Source organism: Halichondria panicea, chromosome 3 (assembly GCF_963675165.1).
Source record: "Halichondria panicea chromosome 3, odHalPani1.1, whole genome shotgun sequence".
Taxonomy (NCBI): domain Eukaryota; kingdom Metazoa; phylum Porifera; class Demospongiae; order Suberitida; family Halichondriidae; genus Halichondria; species Halichondria panicea.
In genome coordinates this window covers 6514574-6534930 of record NC_087379.1, presented here as the reverse complement: position 1 = coordinate 6534930, position 20357 = coordinate 6514574, and the positions used below count along the sequence as shown (strand labels likewise).

At 41.8% G+C, this 20357-nt stretch overlaps 1 protein-coding gene and 1 pseudogene across 1 annotated transcript; both read left to right on the top strand.

The window, feature by feature from the left end:
• Positions 1 to 2370: 2370 nt before the first annotated feature.
• LOC135333925 (uncharacterized) lies at positions 2371 to 3823 on the top strand. Its single transcript, XM_064528954.1, has 5 exons — positions 2371 to 2519; positions 2674 to 2794; positions 2933 to 3102; positions 3194 to 3353; positions 3614 to 3823. Exons 3-5 carry the CDS (start codon positions 2936 to 2938, stop codon positions 3698 to 3700), a joined length of 414 nt encoding a protein of 137 aa, XP_064385024.1. The 5' UTR covers positions 2371 to 2519; positions 2674 to 2794; positions 2933 to 2935; the 3' UTR covers positions 3701 to 3823.
• A 2287-nt stretch (positions 3824 to 6110) lies between these two features.
• The window catches only part of LOC135333929 (uncharacterized), a 38666-nt pseudogene continuing 24419 nt past the window's right edge, over positions 6111 to 20357 (top strand).

Here is a 20357-nt window from a genome sequence, read left to right as displayed (position 1 = left end):
TGTCTCCTCAAGAGCACAGTTTGCTATAATATCTTTACTGACATTTTGAGTGCACACACCCCTTTTTGCTCATTACACGCTCCTTTTTAGCAACGGGATTGGCTTTGTTCACTCGATGTCAGGAACGGAAGTTATTTAACCACAACCACACCCCTCGAATTCTTCACATAATAGCTTCAGGGGGCACAACATTCATAAAGGAGTAATGGATGATGCTGAAAGCCTCCTAGAGCTGTACTGTACAGCTCTAGGAGGCTTTCAGCTGTACTTTACTAAGTAGACTACTATGAGTACATTGGTACCAGGACTCCAGTGAGCAAGCTATAGAAACAGGTGCAAGGTGGACGACGAAAACAGATTGTTACTAAAATAACATTAAAATTGTTATTACAAATATTAATTTGTAGGTAACCATTCAGGGCAATTAAATAATGTTCGATAGCATCCCATTATTGTTTCGAGCATTCGAAAGCAGCATTGCGGTGCCATGTCAGTATAGTTTGGTCAGCACAGTACTTTACTTCAACATCTAGTCGAACACGTCTCCAAGATACACGCGTACACACAAAGTGGGCTGTCCAGCACACATTCATGTATATGAGTTGATACTTCCCATCATTTGCTGTTTCATTGAACCCAGCAACCATTCACTCGGATCTAGAAAACAAAGGCAACAAAAATTGCAGCTCTAACGTATTCTTAACAGAGAAGTGGAGACAACAAAATGTAGTAACATATACGATACTCTCGGAGACATAATAAGGCACTAAGACATGCAGGTATTATGTCGTCACATTTCAAACATAATACTTGATACATGCATTCTTTGATACATTTTGTAGGCTAGGAAAAATTACTGGAATAAAATGCTTCATCTAGTCTCATCCACAAAGCAGATTTCTTTCACTACACGTTATGAATGTACATACGTACTTTCTGATTTCTGATTCAAACAGGGAGAAAAGAGGAGAAAAAGAGGTGCAACGAATGCTCTGAATGTAAAAGAAGATTGTGGTTTGTGTCAAATATGCAAAGACAGTCATGCTGTTTGGGGCAGTATATACGCAAAAAACAATGCTGTCAACATAATTATAATTATATAGAAACTGTGTTTAAACAGTTAATATGATAAGTATTGAAGACAGAATTCAATCACAGAAAGTAGTATATCTATAACAAGCAGTCTAAAAAGAGTTATCGAAAAGGTTGGTTTGTCTTACCAGGACCTCAACAAAGAAAATTGATTTCTGCCAGGATCTGGGGTTCAAAATGGATTCTCTTACACGTAGTATTGAGCGCGCATGCGCATTACATCCAGGAATAAGGGGTGTGTCTGTAAGTTTAAGGGGTTCAAAATGGATTCTCTTACACGTAGTATTGAGCGCGCATGCGCATTACATCCAGGAATAAGGGGTGTGTCTGTAAGTTTAAAAAAAAAATAATAGCTACTGAGCAGTTACAGCTGGAACACACAACAGACAGACACACACAGTCAGCTTTACCGTAACCCTCGTGCGGCTACGCCTCGAGGCATAACTACTGCTTTTGAATGCTCAAAACAATAAATCAGTGGGATGCCATCAAATGAAAAATTCCAAAACACCGTTACCGTATTCACCTGAATTACCGGGACACTCTATTCTAAGGGACACTTCGGACTTACATAATTTTTTTCACTCTATATTAAAGAATAACAGGAAATGTAAATATTTTTAGATGTCCCGATCTAATTAGAACGAAAAAGAGCATGCCCCTAATGTCAGCTCGATAGACACTCAAAACTCTTAGAAACTCTCTGGATTCTACTCTCTGGCACCGTAATATGTCACTGACGGTTGAAGACACCACTTTGTAGACATGGAACCCGCGTACACAGCTTCTAAACTGCGAAAGACATTTTAGCTGCAGAGCTAGCCTCGGCCTGGAATCGAGGCCGTGTACGTACCTTAAATGGGGAAATATTCGTTCTAATTACTACGGGACACCCTAATACAAGGGACACTTCGTAATTTTTCTTGCTCTATTCCAAGGGACACTGCAAGCCGTAATAATTTTTTTGTGTCCCGGTAATTCGGGTGAATACGGTAACAATACATGTTCTTAACTTACTGTCATTACTTACTTTGGTAACAATGTGAGTCTGTTCATCGTCCATGCATCTGCACCTGCACCTTGCTCACTGAAGTCCTGGTACTCATAGTACAGTAGAGCTGTGCAGCCCTAGGAGGCATTCAACATCATCCACTACTCCTCCATAATATTGTTGTGTCCAGTCCCAGTGCAACTGCTGAAGAATTCTAGGGGTGTGGTTGTGGTTAAATTTAACTTCCGTTCCTGACATCGAGTGAACAAAGCCAATCCCAAGTCTCAACACAGAGTTTGACCAGTCTACTGTTCGCCTGCAACAGTGACGGCTTGCGAGTCTAGGATTCCACTGTGTGTGGTTTCATCCAAGTGGGTTGTTTCGACAGTAGTACTTTCAGCTGCTCGGATGCTGAAGGAAAAACCGTCAAGTTCAGGTAGATTACCATGCTCATTAATTGACCATACAAATAATTGGATCTACTAGCAGCGAATACGTAGATTTAGTGCTGCATGCATTTAGATAGTAAGCTTAGATAGTGAAATTAGTGTGTTTGTTTCTCTATGCACTAACTCTTACTTTTTTCACAGCACCACGCTTGTCGGACATGGAACAGCCTCTGCCAGTTTAGACCAACAGCAGTGTTTTAACGAATGGCTGTCTGGAAACCCACAGTTCACTCTATCCTCTAGCAATGGAAAACCTTTTCGAGTAAGCGAAACCTTGGAACAGTCACAATGCTCTACAACACTTGCTTTAGCCTATTAACCATTCAGTTGTAGCAGTTCCAACTGTTTATCATACTTTTATCTATTTCATCACTATATACTGATATCTCCCTTCAAACAGGCCATGCCGACTGAGGGCACTGTCATCGTTCCCCCAGCTGTTACTTCATCTCTTCCTGACTGGGTTGTTGTGCTCATTGTGGTGATCATGCTGGTGGTGGTGGTCGTTGTACTGGTTCTGGCGGTGGTTATTCTGCTCGTGAGGAGAAAGCCTAAATCTCCAAAGACAAGGTGAGAATTCCTGTGCCTATATACTCATCCTTCTCTAAAGTCCTGCATATAGCTGTACTTAGAATTATACATACTTCATTTCTCACTGTAGATCTGATAACTTGCCTCACCACCTGATGAACGATCAAGATGATATCTCTGTGTCTGGCCACTCCATTGGTATCGTGGAGAACCCTCTCTTTGCCGACAATGATGGTTTGGAGGAGATGCCGAGCTATGCTGCTCTGTCTGCCAAAGAGAAGGCCGCTGAGGTGAGCAACATGCACCCGACATTTGTAAAACAGTAACAATAGAAAATAGTATTTCATGCAGCGTGTATATTTTATAGCAAAGCTGTATTTTAGGGGTAACGCAAAAGAGGTCCTACTGTACTGTTTGCTCCTCCTCCCTCAAAGTAATGTTTTACCGCAACATATACATCCCAATAATTATGTTGCCCTTAGTTGACTGTGTGTTAGGGTCAGTGGTGTAGCGCCAAGTGTAATGAATTCTTTTTTCCTCCTATTCACAGGCTGAGTTGGAGAAGGGTTATCCTGACATGCCCACATCCACTGGGAAAGGTTTCTCCATAAACTTTGAACCTCCAGAAGAGTACTAGTATATAGTTGTAAGACTTTCTGTATAGTTTTATAGACAATAGATTATTTGCTTTACAAGCTAGTGACCATGAGACATGTGAGAGTGTAAAAATTGGTGACCATACATGAGACATGCATTTGTGTGAGTGTAAAAATTGGCTAAGTGAAGTATAACTGCATGATAGACTGAACCAGTAAAAGAACAGCTACATAATAATAAACTATACACTTGTAACAGAGGGGTCTATAAAATGTAATAATAAACGCAAATTACTTAAGTCAAAGTTCAAAATATCCCTATAAAGAAAATCTTTCAAACGAACTTTGTTTGTATATATGCACAGTCAAATCTTTTGTAGATTGATACACTTTATATGATTATACTATTGTAGCTGCAATAATTATTGTTTTTATGGTCTATTTTATTTTTATTTTTATGTCATAATGATTGTTATAACGTGCAACCACGTCGCAGCACAATAATACCCTTGCAGTTTAGCTCGGCTATAGCCATCCTCTTTTGTATATAATACATAGGTATTCATTCCTTGGATCATGCAGTAATCAATCATCAAACAATCTGTCGAAAAATGGTAGAAATGGTGTGGAGTAGAGACTACCGAATTTCATCAGACGCCAATAATCATCAGCTAAAAGTGCGTATAATGCACGAACAAAACGAGATTGCACAACTAACTGCACACACCAATAAGTGGCTATATATGGGACTATACTAACCAGCGAATTCAAAAATGTTGATGGGCCAAGTTGCTTCCAGTCGAAGCCGTGATCACACTAGAAAAACTGTCCAATCGTTCGATTTTCGGCGAGTGTATCTATTTCCGTTTTTTCCATAACTATACACAGCTAGAGTTAACTGATACATACTGGGCTCAATCTAGATAGAATACAGTACAGGTGGAGCAATTGCAGAATCAGTAAACCTTGCAAAGCTGAGTGAGAGTGCCTGCCAAAAGTAAAGTGCTGAGTCAGCAATGAGCCCCACCCCCCTGCCCAGTCCACCCACCCTGTACCCCGGCCCATCCCCCCTTAGCAATGAGCAAGCTATGCATGGTGGAGCTCATCGCATTGTTGACTCAGCACTTTCATTTGTCAGGCACAAACAACTCGACTAGATTGCGCCAGAGGTTGTGCTTGCACATCCATGCCAGTATTTAGCCTCGAGGACCAGGCCAATTAAAAATGGCCGTGTTTTGGCAAGGCATGCGAGCCAAAACCGGGCCTGTCATAAAATTAATGCGCTAGTGCAATAGGGATGTTAGGCCCCCCGGGACCTAGAATTTAAAAATTATAGGCCCCCCCACAGCACAACAGCGGTATGATGCATTGAATGTGTATTCTCAACAACATAAAAACCATTATGTATTTTTACTGTCTATATGCAGTGCCATGCAGTTGCTGAATGAAGCTCTCCTCACACACATTTCATGCATGTGGTACCACTGGTCACAGCCATCACACTGCACCATGTCATTATGAATCAGGCCTCATGCAGCACGAAGCACATGCATATATAGGTGCCAATTGCAATAGTTTATCATCTTCGGAATAATTATACCTACCTCCTCCGCATGCTCTTCCTCTTCTTCCTCTTGCACTAAACATCATGCAGTTCTAGATTGCAGCAAAATTAATTAATGCAAAAATGCTCACTATGATATAACGTGTGTGTGTAAAAGCTATTGCTAATAGCTAGTAGCTTTATGTTTAACATGGTGCACTTATCATGTAATGACATCGAGAGAATACTTTAGAACATGCCACCTTTAACTTTAGAACATGCCAATCATGCAAGGGCTATGCGTTAGCGTAGGCCTCTTCTGAGGCTTTGATCCCGGATATTGTTAACCCAGAAAAACAGAATGTAATTCTGCCCTTAGATATGACACAGGTAGATTTACTAGCTATCTGCGTTTTCTCTCACTCTATTTAAAGTTATGAGATAATTATTGTTTGGAGGGAAGGCTGATGCCAAGAGAAGTTTTCTAATTCGTTTGTTCTTTCACTGACTGCCTAACCACGTGTTCCTTGCGCATGCCCGTGTTGGTTGGTATCTGTACGTCACCTGTTAACCACATTTCCATTTAATCGGCCTGGTCTCGAGGCCTCTGATTTTAGTCGTTCCCAGGCTGAGTTTTTGGTTATTTGATTTTCTGTGTGTCTGTGTGTGTGTGTGTGTAGGCTGCTACAGCTGCTCAAGGATGAATCAAGTGCAAGTAAGAGTTTCTATAGGCTTCTAATAATGTTTTCTTGGATATAAATTCGTGGATTTGCAAAATAATGCTTCGTCTCGAGTTTAATTAAATACGTATTTTAATCGGCCTGGATTCGAGGCTATCCTTGTCACAAAATACCTAAATGGAAATGGGGGTGTGTTAGTGTTTGAGCATGCGCAGTAGCTAACACAAAACAAAGGGGCCGGATGCTCCAGCTTACTGCTATCTATAGAGTGAAAAACAAGAAAAGGAGCTCCTGGATAGCCATGGCTACCTGGAAGAACCTTTTGTTGCTTGCTATTGGATTGCTTTGCAGTAGCTCTGCTAATGGTAACAATATTGTTATTATTTTATTGTGACATCCAATACTATCTGGCATTATAATTATGCATTATTGTATTGACAGAACTACATGACTGTACAGTAGTAGTTAAATACTTTTGCTTAAGGTGTATGATTATTTGCTATACAGATTTAGTATTCAAAATATCAAGCTGGGCAGGGGGAAGAGTTTAGTAATAGAAATAATTTACAAACAAATTTTGAGCTTGTTAGGTAAGAATAGCTATCTTTGCTACAGATCTACTGGAAGTTAGCGTAAACATGTATTATAACACCCTTGATACTGTCTAACTGTATATTTTTGTTATTCACGGGAAGTAACAACTTTTTATGGGTGTGTATATCTATGTGTGGCATTAAATAGGCTTAAATATATTCATATATTTCCCACCTACTACACTTTTTCCATGTAGTCTAGTGGGGTTTAACTGTTATAAATTGGCACCTCAGGGCTACAAGGGAAATATGGCTCATAAATTGGCACCTCAAGCAATGTGCAACAAAAATAAAATGATGGTGCTTTCGATGAATGAAGATGAATGAAATGTCTTGCATGAGAAACAAAATGTTATAAATGAAAACATAGAGTCGGGTGTAGTCTGTAGACTAATTTATCAACAATTGTGCTGTGTACTTGCAGAAGGAGCTGCTTTAGAGACACTCTGGGATAGGGCTAGGGCTCAGGCTGACTTGCTCACTAGCACTAGTACTGCCACGCCACTGCACTAATTGTTTTTTCTGGCTGGTTGCTGCAGTAGGTATGTGGAGGGAGGGGCTGACTAATTGCACAGAGAGGAGGAGTGGCTCTGTACCATTCGCTGGAGGGAGGGGCTGGCTGCTCATATTCTGTCTAACCTGCGCAAGGCTTTGAGTCAGTGTGGATAGGAGCCCTGGTGTGGACGAGCTCTCTTTTTCCTAGTTGTCTTCTTGTTTGAATAGTGTTGCTATGTGGTAGTCATGCAAGCTTATATAGCTAGATGCACAGCAACCAGTCAGCCAATCAGATGAGACATATATCAGTTAATACACAGTGCCTCGGGGTTTATGACAGTAAACCACACCTCCCCCTCGGGCTTACGCCCTAGTAGTCGGGAGGTTTACTGTCATAAATCCCCCTACACTGTACATTAACTGTCTGACATGCTAAGTCCAGCACTTAGCGTGTGCACTAAAAACAAGTAGATCTTGCAATAGACTGACCAACAATTTTGTGCCTTGAAACTAACCCGCTTATACAGTAATCGAATTGACATGAAAATTTGAAAAGTAATGCTCAAAAAACATTCTAGTAATCTACATTCATTAAAGCAACTGTAATAAGAGGGAGATTTAGATGAAGACTTCAGAAGCTTGCGCATGTGCACTGCAGCCACGTGGAGAATGGAGCAAATCTAACACAAAGGCTTATTACTCACAAGGAAAGGGATTGTGTGGTCAACAGTGAACTGATTAAATTATATGTAGACTCGATTGGCCAGTCCCACTTCCGCAAGGGAGGGGGCGCTGGTCAACTGCTTATCAACAATTAAATTTCGTTCTCATTACCTGAATCCGGTGGATCAAAGTGTATATAGAAACATGTAACATACTTTGCTGTAGTTGGGCTGGAGCTACAACAAGAGCTTTAAAGTGACGAGTCACGTGCGAATTCTCATCCTCAAATACACGCTGTGGAAAAATAAACTGCCTATTGAGGAGTCATGCAATAGAACCACACACTTCTATACAAGCATATAGTTTAATACTATCTGTGACCTGCAGGCCAATGCACTCAAGATGATGTGAGATTGGTGAATGGTCCCACCATGTACGAAGGCCGTGTGGAAGTGTGCGATAATGGTGCCTGGGGCACTATCTGTGATAATGGCTGGGGAACACGAGATGTCCAGGCAGTGTGTGCTCAACTTGGATTTGGCGATGGTAATCAACTGCATGGTGTATATATAAAAATGCAGCTTGATAGAGAGATGTAGAGAAGAGTAACGAGGGAATGTATATTTGACTTACCTGAATAAAAATGTACTTTACTATTATTGTTATATGGTGGATCAAGCTATTGTAAGTTACTAGACACTATAATTATATTAAAGAACGAAACAAATCTCTGCCCGATAGGCATTGGCGCTCCACGTTTTGGTTTCTATGGAGAGGGGACAGGAACGATTCTCTTTGAGAATGTGGGCTGTACTGGTTCTCAGACCAGACTATTAGACTGCTCTGTTGATAGAGTCCACAATTGTCAACACTGGGAAGATGCTGGGGCTGTATGTTCAGGTATATGTATTCTTTTGCAGCCAAGTGCATGATTGATGCAAGTGCTTGGTTTGTTGATTATAATGATACCTGTGCAACGGTTTATACAATAATTATGGGTCAGTACTTGTATTCACCTTGCAGGACCATGTGCTGACGGTGATGTGAGACTGGTGAATGGCCCCAACACGCTTGAGGGTCGTGTGGAAGTGTGTTTTGGTGGAGCATGGGGCACAGTATGCGATGACAGCTGGGGTCTTCTTGATGCTACAGTTGTCTGCAACCAGCTGGGGATTGGATCTGGTAATAATAATCATGCATGCAACTTGTTAGCATGCAGTCTACGCTGCATGCATGTGCATTTTTATATTTAACTTTTGCCCATGCATTTTTGTTAAACTCACCTAATTGTTGAGGAGAACACTCTATGCATGTACTACCCCATCTTTTTGCCCATCCCCATAGCCACTCGTGCTCCTCGGACGGCCACCTATGGGCAAGGAACTGGAGACATTATTCTTGATAATCTTCTATGTGTCGGTACAGAGGCCAACCTGATTGACTGTCCCCACAACGGAGTTGGTATCGAAAACTGTCTTCATAATGAGGACGCTGGAGCAGTCTGTGCAGGTATTAATTTCTCGTTTTCATGGGCTTTGGGCTGTTTATTACATGCACAGTTGTATGGTGCTGCCAGTAATAGAAGTTATATATGCATGGCTTAGCCATGTATTATTCTGGAACTCAAATGTAGGCTGCACCCAGAATGATGTGAGATTGGTCGGACCCAGCACTCAGCAGGGTCGTGTGGAAGTGTGCAATGCTGCAGAGTGGGGCACAGTTTGTGATGACGCCTGGAGTCTCATTGATTCGCAAGTGGTGTGCACTCAGCTCGGATTTGGCAGATGTAATTACGATACTTTATATATTGACAGCCTATATACAATGTGCTGGCCTAAATTTAGTTTCAAATATCATAGAGGTATGCTTAATTTAGAATTAAAGTACATGTATGTAACTTTTTACACATAGCTCGACGTCATGATGGGTTTGCCTACTATGGTGCAGGACCAGGAGCCATTGTCCTTGACAACGTTGGATGTGTTGGTACTGAGACCAACTTATTTGACTGTCCTCACCCTGGACTCAACATCCACAACTGTAACCACTGGGAAGACGTTGGAGTTTGGTGCTACGGTAAGATTATGTGCTTTATAATTATTTGAGGATCAATAGTACATACGTGCACGATCTTATTGCATGGTATTATCACATGTATTTGTTTAATTAAGGTGTATGCTAATTAATAAAGAGATCTGCCGTGCTTTAGCTTATACTCTTGTTAATGCATGGGAGCATTGTTTAGGAGTCTCTCATTTATATATGCATTGCAAATGTTTTGCTGATGCAGATGCCTGCTCTGATGGAGACATGAGATTGGTTGATGGGACCAACAGACATGAGGGTCGTGTAGAGGTATGCAATGGTGGAGCATGGGGCACCGTCTGTGATGATTTCTGGAGTTTCCAGGATGGACGTGTTGTGTGCATGCAACTTGGACTGGGAGGAGGTAAAAGGAACTCATATACATGCATGCATGCATGCACGATAAATGCATTAGACTGTACAGAGTATTGTTATCAGCTACTAACTGCCCCCCCCACACACACACACACACAGTCACAAGTGTTACTCGCAATGCCTTCTTTGGACAAGGAACTGGAGACATTCTCCTGGACAACCTCATGTGCACTGGCACTGAGACAAGTCTGATTGACTGTCCCCACAATGGTGTGGGTATCCACAACTGTGGTCATTCTGAGGATGCTGGAGTCATCTGTGGAGGTATCAAATCCTATGTACTGTTGAATGGGAGACACTAAAAATGTGCTGAGTGTAGAGCGGTAGATAAGTGAATTCAGAACGCTTGCGGAATTTAGAGCCTATTTTATTATGCTCTCTTAATCATAATCACAAAAATAATACTCGTAACACTCACGTCCCACACACACACGGGAGCATGTGGAATATTTAGAGCCTATAATTATACTTTATTAATCGTGAATTTTGATAGTCACAAAAACAAGACTCGTGAAACTCACGTCCCACTCACGTCCCACACACACACGCACACACACACACGGGCACACACATACACTCACACACATACACTCACATACACTCACACACACACACGCGCACACACACACAGGCACACATACACTCACATATACACTCACATACACTCACTAATTATAAAAGACAGTATACGTATAATTGCACCCAATGCCATAAGTATGGGGACCATATACACTGTATAAGTGTACATGCAGTTTTCAATGTATTAACTGTTGCAGGCTGCACTCAAGGAGATGTGAGGCTAGTAGATGGACCACCTGATTTGTTTGGACTTGCCGGTCGTGTTGAGGTGTGCGATAGTGCAGAGTGGGGCACAATCTGTAGTGCCGGCTGGCACCCATCGGATGCGGACATTGTGTGCCAACAACTGGGATGGGGCTTATGTACGTTTATAGTTTGCTGCAGAACTAGAAATGTAAAACAGTATGTTAGCCACTATATGCATGCAGATAAAGGATATAATTATCTTATGATCGATGCATTAATTAGTATATCACCCCTCCTCCATTGCTAACTACTTTGTTGCAAAAAACACCCCAACCTAGGGTGTACAGTTGTCTCCATGATAATGATCGAATCTTGTTTTCTCCATTAGCTGTCCGTTCACCTGGTGCTGCTGAGTATGGAGCTGCTCCACTAAATTATGCAATTGTCCTTGGAAGGCTACTATGTGTTGGCACCGAGACTTCTGTATTTGACTGCCCCATGTCTAACAACCCTCTTAACAACTGCTACCATGGCGGAGATGCCGGAGCCGAATGTGAAGGTATATTGATTGATCCCTTTGTCCATGCAGCTTCATGCTGTTCATCATTCTGTATCTATATAACAGAGCTTGTGTGTACCTTTACACAACTTCTTATTAAGAGCAATCGCTAGTAACTAATAACATTTCAGGTATTTGCCAAACTGGAGACTTGAGACTGACCAATCAGACCAACTACAGGAATGGTCGACTGGAGGTGTGCAATAATAGAATTACTTATGGCACTGTCTGTGACGATATTTGGGGCTTTCGAGATGCAAATGTTGCCTGCAAACAGCTTGGATTTCCTGGAGGTATATATATATGCCATGACTTATATAAAAGTTTAAACTATATAATTATATACATAAGCTGTATAAAAATCGAGATGGCTCCCATATGCAGACTGTCAAGCACTAAGGGAAAAATCTTTAACCGCACCCCATATATACTAAACCAAAATTAGGTGCATTACACATTTGTTTGCAGCTCTTGTGGACTATCAGTTCTTTGGAGAAGGAACAGGAGATATTCTATACGACGATGTGTCCTGCCGGGGCAGTGAGACCAGCCTTGCCGACTGTCCCAGGAGTGAGGACCCCCACGACTGTGCTCATTCTGAAGACGTAGGATTGGAGTGCTTTGGTAGGGAAGTGTAACATAGTCAGGGCCATAGATAGCTTAAGTTTGCAGGGGTGGAAAAATAACAGCTGAAGATTTTTACTAAAAAAAGGTCAACTGTTTTTCATATCCTCTGAGTATGGCAACTTGTAACTTGCTGTGGCACTTCATGGAGCAACAAGATGCTCCTGCTTCCCTGAGGCGTAGTGGAGTTCAGAATTTTACCCAAAAAAAAGGTCGTCACTTTTCTCAGCAGTTAGCATGCGCATTAGGTAGCCCTGCCCATATTTCAATTTCATAAGCATTGGGCATGATCAGATCAATGTTTCACAGTAATTCTTGCATATCTAGAATGCCGGGGGGGCAATTGCCCCCCTGCCCCCCCCCCGCTATCTACGGCCCTGATAGTGACTGCTCTTGCATGCTTATACAATTACATACATGTAAATAATTATGTAGAAATTACAATAATAACACAAATTACTCACGAACATGTATTGCAAGTGCATGCATGGTAGCGCTATTATTGTACGTACTGTTGGTCACATGTCAGATCATTAAATAAACAATAGACTGCTTTTGCCTTTGATATAAATTATGTGCTTGTAAAAGTGTTATTTCATTATTTTGTCCTATGAATTCTTGCAGACAACATTCGTCTGGTTGATGGAACTTCAGCGTCGGAGGGTCGAGTTGAAGTGTACAGCAATGGAGCCTGGGGAACTGTCTGTGATGATTCTTGGAACCAGAATGACGCCATTGTAGTTTGCAAACAATTGGGATATCGAGGAGGTATTATTTTGTACAATTATTAACTGTATCATGTCTACCCAAACAGTCTAGTTGAAACTCCTATATTTTTGCAGCAATTTCATTCACCGAATCTGCCTCCTTTGGCCAAGGAACTGGAAACATTGTGTTTGATGACGTTGCCTGTACTGGCACTGAGGCCAGTCTGTTTGACTGTCCTAACAGCGGACTCAACATCCACAACTGTGGTCACTCTGAGGATGCCGGAGTCGTTTGCATGGGTACAAAAGAGACTCAGTGTTTATGCAAATCGAAATTAGCGTAGTGTTTCGTGCAATAAAGGCTAAACAGTCTGATAACAATTTTCCTAAGTATGCATACATACATAATTTATGTGCATGGTTAGAGTACATGTATCATTAAATCATTACAACTGAGCTGCATTTACGGTTATGGTATCTATACGTAGTTCCCTGTAGAATTGTAGTGCCCGTGCACTATTAAAAACTCACATTGCTTACAATCAATTGATTCTTCTCTCCATAGACTGTACTGACGGAGATGTGAGACTGGTGGGAGGGACTGATGATACTGAGGGCCGTGTTGAGATATGTAACAGTGGGCTGTGGGGAACTATCTGTGATAACGGATGGGACATAAATGACGCTATGGTAGTCTGTGTACAACTCGGGTTCACTTCAGGTGAGTATCTGGCTTAAAAATGGCAGCCGTGATACACTGTACATGTACATAGCGAATTGTGGTGCAATATGCTTCTTAGATACTAATTTCTCATAATAATTATTACTAACAAGTCATAATTACTCTCTCCAGCTACTGACTTTTTCACTGGTGCTATGTTCGGGAAAGGAAATGGAGATATTGTGCTTGATGATGTGGGCTGTGACGGCACTGAGACAAGACTAGAAGACTGCCCCAAGGCACAAATGTCTGCTGAATGTACCCATACCCAAGACGCTGGAGTCTCTTGTGAAAGTGAGTGGGCTAGGAGCTATGTAATGTTGTGCAGTAACTGCATGCAGGTGGCAGCAGCTTTATTATGTGCAACACACATTAGATTGTGCATAATAATTATGATATAACTTATTGTAATAATATAGCTAGGATAAGTGAAATCAAAGTTATGTCAGAGTGTATATGTAGACATAAGAAGGTTATATCTTATTGCAACACAATTGTTAATTGTTTATACAAGAAACAATGATTTTATTCTATATACAGCTGTCATTCCCATCTGTGAGGACGGAGATCTCCGATTGATTGGTGGAGATACCAGAAGTGGACTAGTAGAGGTGTGCAGTGGTAATGAGTGGGGCACAGTCTGTGATGACCTCTGGGATGATACTGATGGAGCTGTAGCCTGCAGTCAGCTAGGCTTCCCTGGCTGTAAGTTGCAGAGTCACTCTTTTACAGCTAGCCCAATGTCTCAAAATAAATGTTGCTTTCATAACAGCCCCGAGGTTTTTTTGTATATCTAGTGACGAAATGACTAATGTTTGGTAATATAATCATTCTGTTTGTCAATTGCAGTTGAGAGTGTTGCTTCATTTGGTCAATTCGGGCAAGGCTCTGGTCCCATTCACCTTGACAACCTTGGCTGCATTGGCACTGAGACCAGACTCATTGACTGTCCCCACAATGGAGTGGGTATTGAGAACTGTAACCACTTTGAAAATGCTGGAGTGACCTGTCAAGGTGAGGGGAGGTGCTTAATAGATTCACGAGTGGAATTCATGAAGTGTGCATGTTTAGCATGTGCTAGTAATGCCCATACACACAGATAGTAGATTCACACCTGTGTACACGTTTGTTCCGTCTGAGATTATTCACTGCCTCTGATTAGCTATCAATAATTATTTGATAGGAGCATGTAAAATTTCCTCCTATGCGTGCATGCATGGTTAGTATAATTATGTAGAGTTTAACTTGTGCGACGACAGACCGTTGTATATGGCAACAAACTCTTTTAAATTCAGCTTACGTCCGCCTCGTCAATGGAGCTACTGAGAATGAGGGACGTGTGGAAGTGTTTGCCAATGGAGCCTGGGGCACAGTCTGTGATGACTTTTGGGGTTTTCCTGATGCCGGAGTTGTCTGTAGGCAGCTTGGCTATTCCACAGGTATGTAAATTAAAGCGCGTAGGTATTATAATTATGTACTTGTTTTCAACCACAGCCACCGGTGCTCCTAGGTTTGCCACCTACGGACAAGGAACTGGAGCCATTCTCCTGGACGACCTCATGTGTACTGGCACTGAGGCCTCCCTACTCGACTGCCCCAGTAATGGAGTGGGTATCCACAACTGTGGTCACTCAGAGGATGCTGGAGCCGTATGTGCAGGTGAGGACTTATTGTTGTGTTGTGAAGGGGTCGGACGTTAGTTTCAGTTAAACATGAGTGTGTTCAAGTGGTTACCTAGATTTCATGCAATCACACTAAAGTAGCTGGTCAATAATTTTCCAGCCAAATGATGACCACTTTTATATAGTGTGCTTAGGACAATATTTTACATACTTATACAAGCAATCTACATAAATAGCCTTCTTTTGAACGTTGATCTGACAAAATTTGTTCACCAAAAATAATACAAGTGGTTGATTCTATGATTGTAAGTATAATTATTGCCCATAATTATTTGCACAAGTTAAGTTGCTTATATTGATGTTTGTGCAGTGTGCTCTGAAGGAGACATAAGACTTGTGGGTGGAGCCACTGGTAACGAGGGTCGTGTGGAGGTATGTGATAGTTCCTCCTCTTGGGGCACAGTCTGTGATGACGCCTGGGACGACACTGATGCTGCTGTTGCTTGCAACCAAATTGGCTTCCCTCCAGGCAGTAAGTTCTCATCACTACCATCTCCCTCGAATGTAACCCCTCACCCCTCGGTAGCTCTTTATAACGAAGCCTTGCATTGGTCCAAAAAAAGCTTAATATAATTATTCGTCTATAATATAAGTTGTGATAAAGAGACATGGTGTATTCAAAGGGGTCATAATAATTATTTTTTATTGTTACGTTTCGAAATTTTCCTGCAGCTGTTGTTGCTCAATCCAGAGCATTTTTTGGGCAAGGAACTGGAAACATTCTTCTCGACAACGTAGGTTGTGTGGGCACAGAGACCAGACTGTTTGATTGCCCAAATAATGGAGTAGGTATCCACAACTGTGCTCACTCTGAGGATGCTGGAGTTATCTGTCCTGGTACGTAATGCATAAAACCACTCATTCTAATTACTGAACCTGTGTGTGTGTGTGTAGACTGTTTCAGCTGCTCAAGGAATGAATAAAGTGCAAGTAAGAGTTTCTATAGGCTTCTAGTCATGTTTTCTTGGCTTGGTATTTGTGGATTTGCAAAATAAAGCTTTATTCTCGAGTTATGCCTTACTTGGAATGCCATTGCAGCCTTTTTAGAAGAGTCCATAGCAAAACTTGTTCACCAAGTGTTGCTACTCTACTTAGTAGTTAGCTCTGCACTAGAACGCTAGCTATTGGTAGCTGCAAGAGTGAGAAGAGAGCTGCAATTAAGGCTCTGCTGACTTGCAGCCATTAATTTTAGACTTGAACTTTTGGCATCGATCGTTTTTAACATCAATCATCGTGAATCATTACCCACTCATTGAGCTTCCCTGTGATTCTGGATTCTGCATGCAGCAAAATAATGTTCATCATGATAATTATAATCAATGTGTGTATAAAAGCTAGCTATTAGTAGCTTTATGTTATGTAGCTTTGGCACCTCCACCAAGGGTATCAGCATCCATGGGTCTTTCATTTATACCAGTATTTAATATTCGATCCATTCAGGGTATATTGCTTATACGTGCTCTTATATCATTCTGTTCCATAAAACTATTTGTGAATGTTTGCAATGGCCTTTTAGCTATACCACCATAATTATAGGCTTGACTCATCGTAGTATGTTTGTACCCCTGTAGTTCGAATCCGCCTCGTCAATGGACCTACTGAGAATGAGGGTCGTGTGGAGGTGTATGCCAATGGAGGCTGGGGTACAGTCTGTGATGACGCTTGGGATCTTCTTGATGCCGGAGTTACCTGTAGGCAGCTTGGTTACAGTGCAGGTACGTTGCAATGGCTTGGCCATAGTGCAGGTAAAGTATGTTGTAAGGGCTGCCCCAAGGGGGCTGGAGTATGGGTAGTATTAGCTGTACTAACTCTATGAAACTGTGCAAAAAGAGACACTTGGGAATAATTGTACGTATAGTACAAATGACCATGATTGTGCTATTGCAGTGGAAGGATAACATTCCATGATTGTGCTAGAATGAAACCCTCACTTTGTTGCCTGTCCTTACACAGCCATCAGTGCTACTAGATTTGCCGCATATGGACAAGGAACTGGACCCATTCTCCTGGACAACCTCATCTGTGTCAATAATGAGGTCTCCCTGTTTGACTGTCAACACAATGGAGTGGGCACTCACAACTGCGGTCACTCTGAAGATGCTGGAGTTGTGTGTGATAGTAAGGAATGGCATGTGTGAAATATAAAGCCCTGTTTACACCAGGCCTTTAATCCGGGTTGGAATCCAGATTAAACGTAACTGCGTTCGTGTAAATGGCCCTTATTAGCCAATCCACTTCTGGAGGTGGTGCAGATTGTGTCAGAAGCAGTTTAGCTGTGAGTAAGCACAGAGGGCTAATTCTGAGGTGTTCCACATAATTATGTTTGGGGTGTTTCTAGAGTAAGCCTGTAGCTTCCTATCAGCCAATGTTTGCACAAATGCAATTAGTGCTCATTTTACTATGCCCACTACTCAGAAAAATCTGCAATCCGGATTCGACCCAGATTAGGTGTAGTGTAAACGGGGCTTAAGTTTACGTATGTGCATATAAAGCTTAAATTTCAAAAAAATGAGTTGTACATACGTTGTAGTTTCAATTCTTAAATTTTCCTCTCCTAGCTACACCTGCGTCTTGCACTAATGGAGACATAAGACTGGTGGGTGGTCTGGTTCCGAATGAGGGACGAGTGGAGGTGTGCGATAACAATGCCTGGGGCACTGTTTGTGACGATGCATGGGACCTTGACGATGGACAAGTTATCTGTAGACAACTCGGCTATTCTATAGGTATAATTATTATGTTACTTGAAATTACCTAAAGTACTGTAACGTAATTATCAGAAGTAGCTGTAACGTTAAGCCTATAGAAATAGAATTTTGGTAGCTAGTTTCAAGCTTTCTTATTTCAATTACAGCAACTAGTGCTGTCGGCAGTGCTACTTTTGGACAAGGAACTGGAAGCATAATCCTCGATGATGTTAACTGCATTGGGACTGAGTCTTCCATCGTGGAGTGCCCTCACGCAGGACTCAACATCCACAATTGTGCACATTCTGAGGATGCTGGAGTGCACTGCAAAGGTACATAATGTACTGACAGTCTGTACATGTACATGTAGACTATGTACACATTCTTGCAGTATCAGCTTCTAACTTTTTGCCAGTGCATGTTGTAACTTGCAAATAAGCTGCGCACCTGCTTAAATTGAAACTATTACTCCTGCTTTTCCCATACAGTATGTACAACTGGCGATGTCCGTTTGGTGGGTGGTACATCTGAGTTTGAGGGTCGTGTGGAGGTGTGCAACGATGACGAATGGGGCACAGTGTGTGACAACAGCTGGGATCTTAATGATGCATCTGTAGTGTGTGCACAACTTCAATATGGAGCAGGTAAGAAATATACGTACATGCATGTACATGTGTTATGCTTTTTCGTATACATGCAGTGTTAGAAATAATTTTTATTGACTGTATGGTCAAATGTCATTTGTGCCTGGTCATACTGACTGGACACATGGAGGAATGCATGGTCATTCTAATTAAACGTCCGTTCAATGAGTGATGGTAGTGAGTAATTTCTAACACTGTGTAACGTGCATGTGGATTGAAGTGCTAATAAATAGATCAATTATAACTGCTCTGCAACCGAACTGAACCGTGTAGCATTAAATGGGGGCAAACGATTTCCAAGCCTCTTAGCTATACTATCATTTATTTTACACAAAATCAACCACGTTTCATATAATATTTTCACTTTCCAATAGCCACCAGCGCCCCACTCTTTGCATTCTTTGGACAAGGAACTGGACCCATTCTCCTTGACGACCTTATGTGCAGTGGCTCTGAGTCCTCTCTCTTCGACTGTAATCATGGAGGAGTCGGAACCCACAACTGTGGTCATTCTGAAGATGCTGGTGTTGTCTGTGGAAGTGAGTGCCTGAACGAAATTTAAAGAGCGGCTGTATACTAATTTATGAATTAATTTCAGTCTAGAGCATTTTATTATATTATAGCCTGCAAACATAATTCTATATAGTGTATTGTAGCTGCTCTATAAGTATGATATAATTATCGTATTGATATGACCTGCTTCACTTTGTCTTCCACTGCACAGGTGTATGCCCACAAGGTGATTTGAGACTGGTCGGTGGTACTAATGAGTTTGAAGGTCGTGTGGAGATCTGTAACCAGAACCAGTGGGGCACAGTCTGTGACGATAGCTGGGATGATAATGATGCAATGGTCGTGTGTAGACAGCTGGGAAATACAGGTGCACACAAACACTCAAACTATAGAAAGCTTGTTTTTAGTGCAATTTGAAGAGAGAGTATTGTTCTCTCATTCAGCATGTTAGTTATAAAAGTATCAACCTACCTAAGTATCAATACTCGGATCCATGTACCTACAGGTGGTGTTGGCTTTAGAGTTGCTATGTTTGGTCCGGGAGTTGATCCTATCTGGCTGGACGACGTGGCTTGTACTGGAACTGAATTGTTGCTTAGTGATTGTTCCTCCTCGGGCTTTGGCACGCATAACTGTGACCACAGTGAAGATGCTAGTGTGAGATGCAGTGGACCCATTACCCCTCCTCGTAAGTTGTTTAGCTGTTTGTGTGGGAGTGTGTGGGTGTCTTTGTTAGTGGGTATATGCAGATGTGAGGCATAAGGTCAATGATCGTATGATTATTGAATATCCGCTATACAGCTGTGTGTATCCAAGGTGACATTCGACTGGTGGGTGGAGCTGACTTCAGACAGGGACGTGTGGAGGTGTGCAACAGCAACGCCTGGGGCACTGTGTGTGATGACTTCTTTGGCGCTGATGAGGCCACTGTCGCCTGTAGGCAGCTTGGACTCAACGGAGATGGTAGGATCTTATTGGATTTGGAAATTAAGCTACGTACCTGTATACAGGCATTTAGAATACTGTTTAGCGTTTCTGCGCAAGTCCAATTATCAGAGCATTCAAAAGCCAATTATATAGCTACTCCTTTGAATATGTTGGTCAAAATGTACATGTGCTTTTTACAGGTGCTACTGCTCAGTCTTTTGCCGCCTATGGAGAAGGAACTGGACAGATTGTGTTGGACAACATTTTTTGTTCAGGTCCAGAAACATCTCTGTTTGATTGTCCCCACAACGGCGTTGGTTCTCACAATTGTGCTCACTCTGAAGATGTCGGAGTCACCTGTCCACGTAAGGATTGAGTGGGACTGTGTGTACTTGTCCGTTTCTTTGTTGAATTGTACGTATTTTGACAGATGGC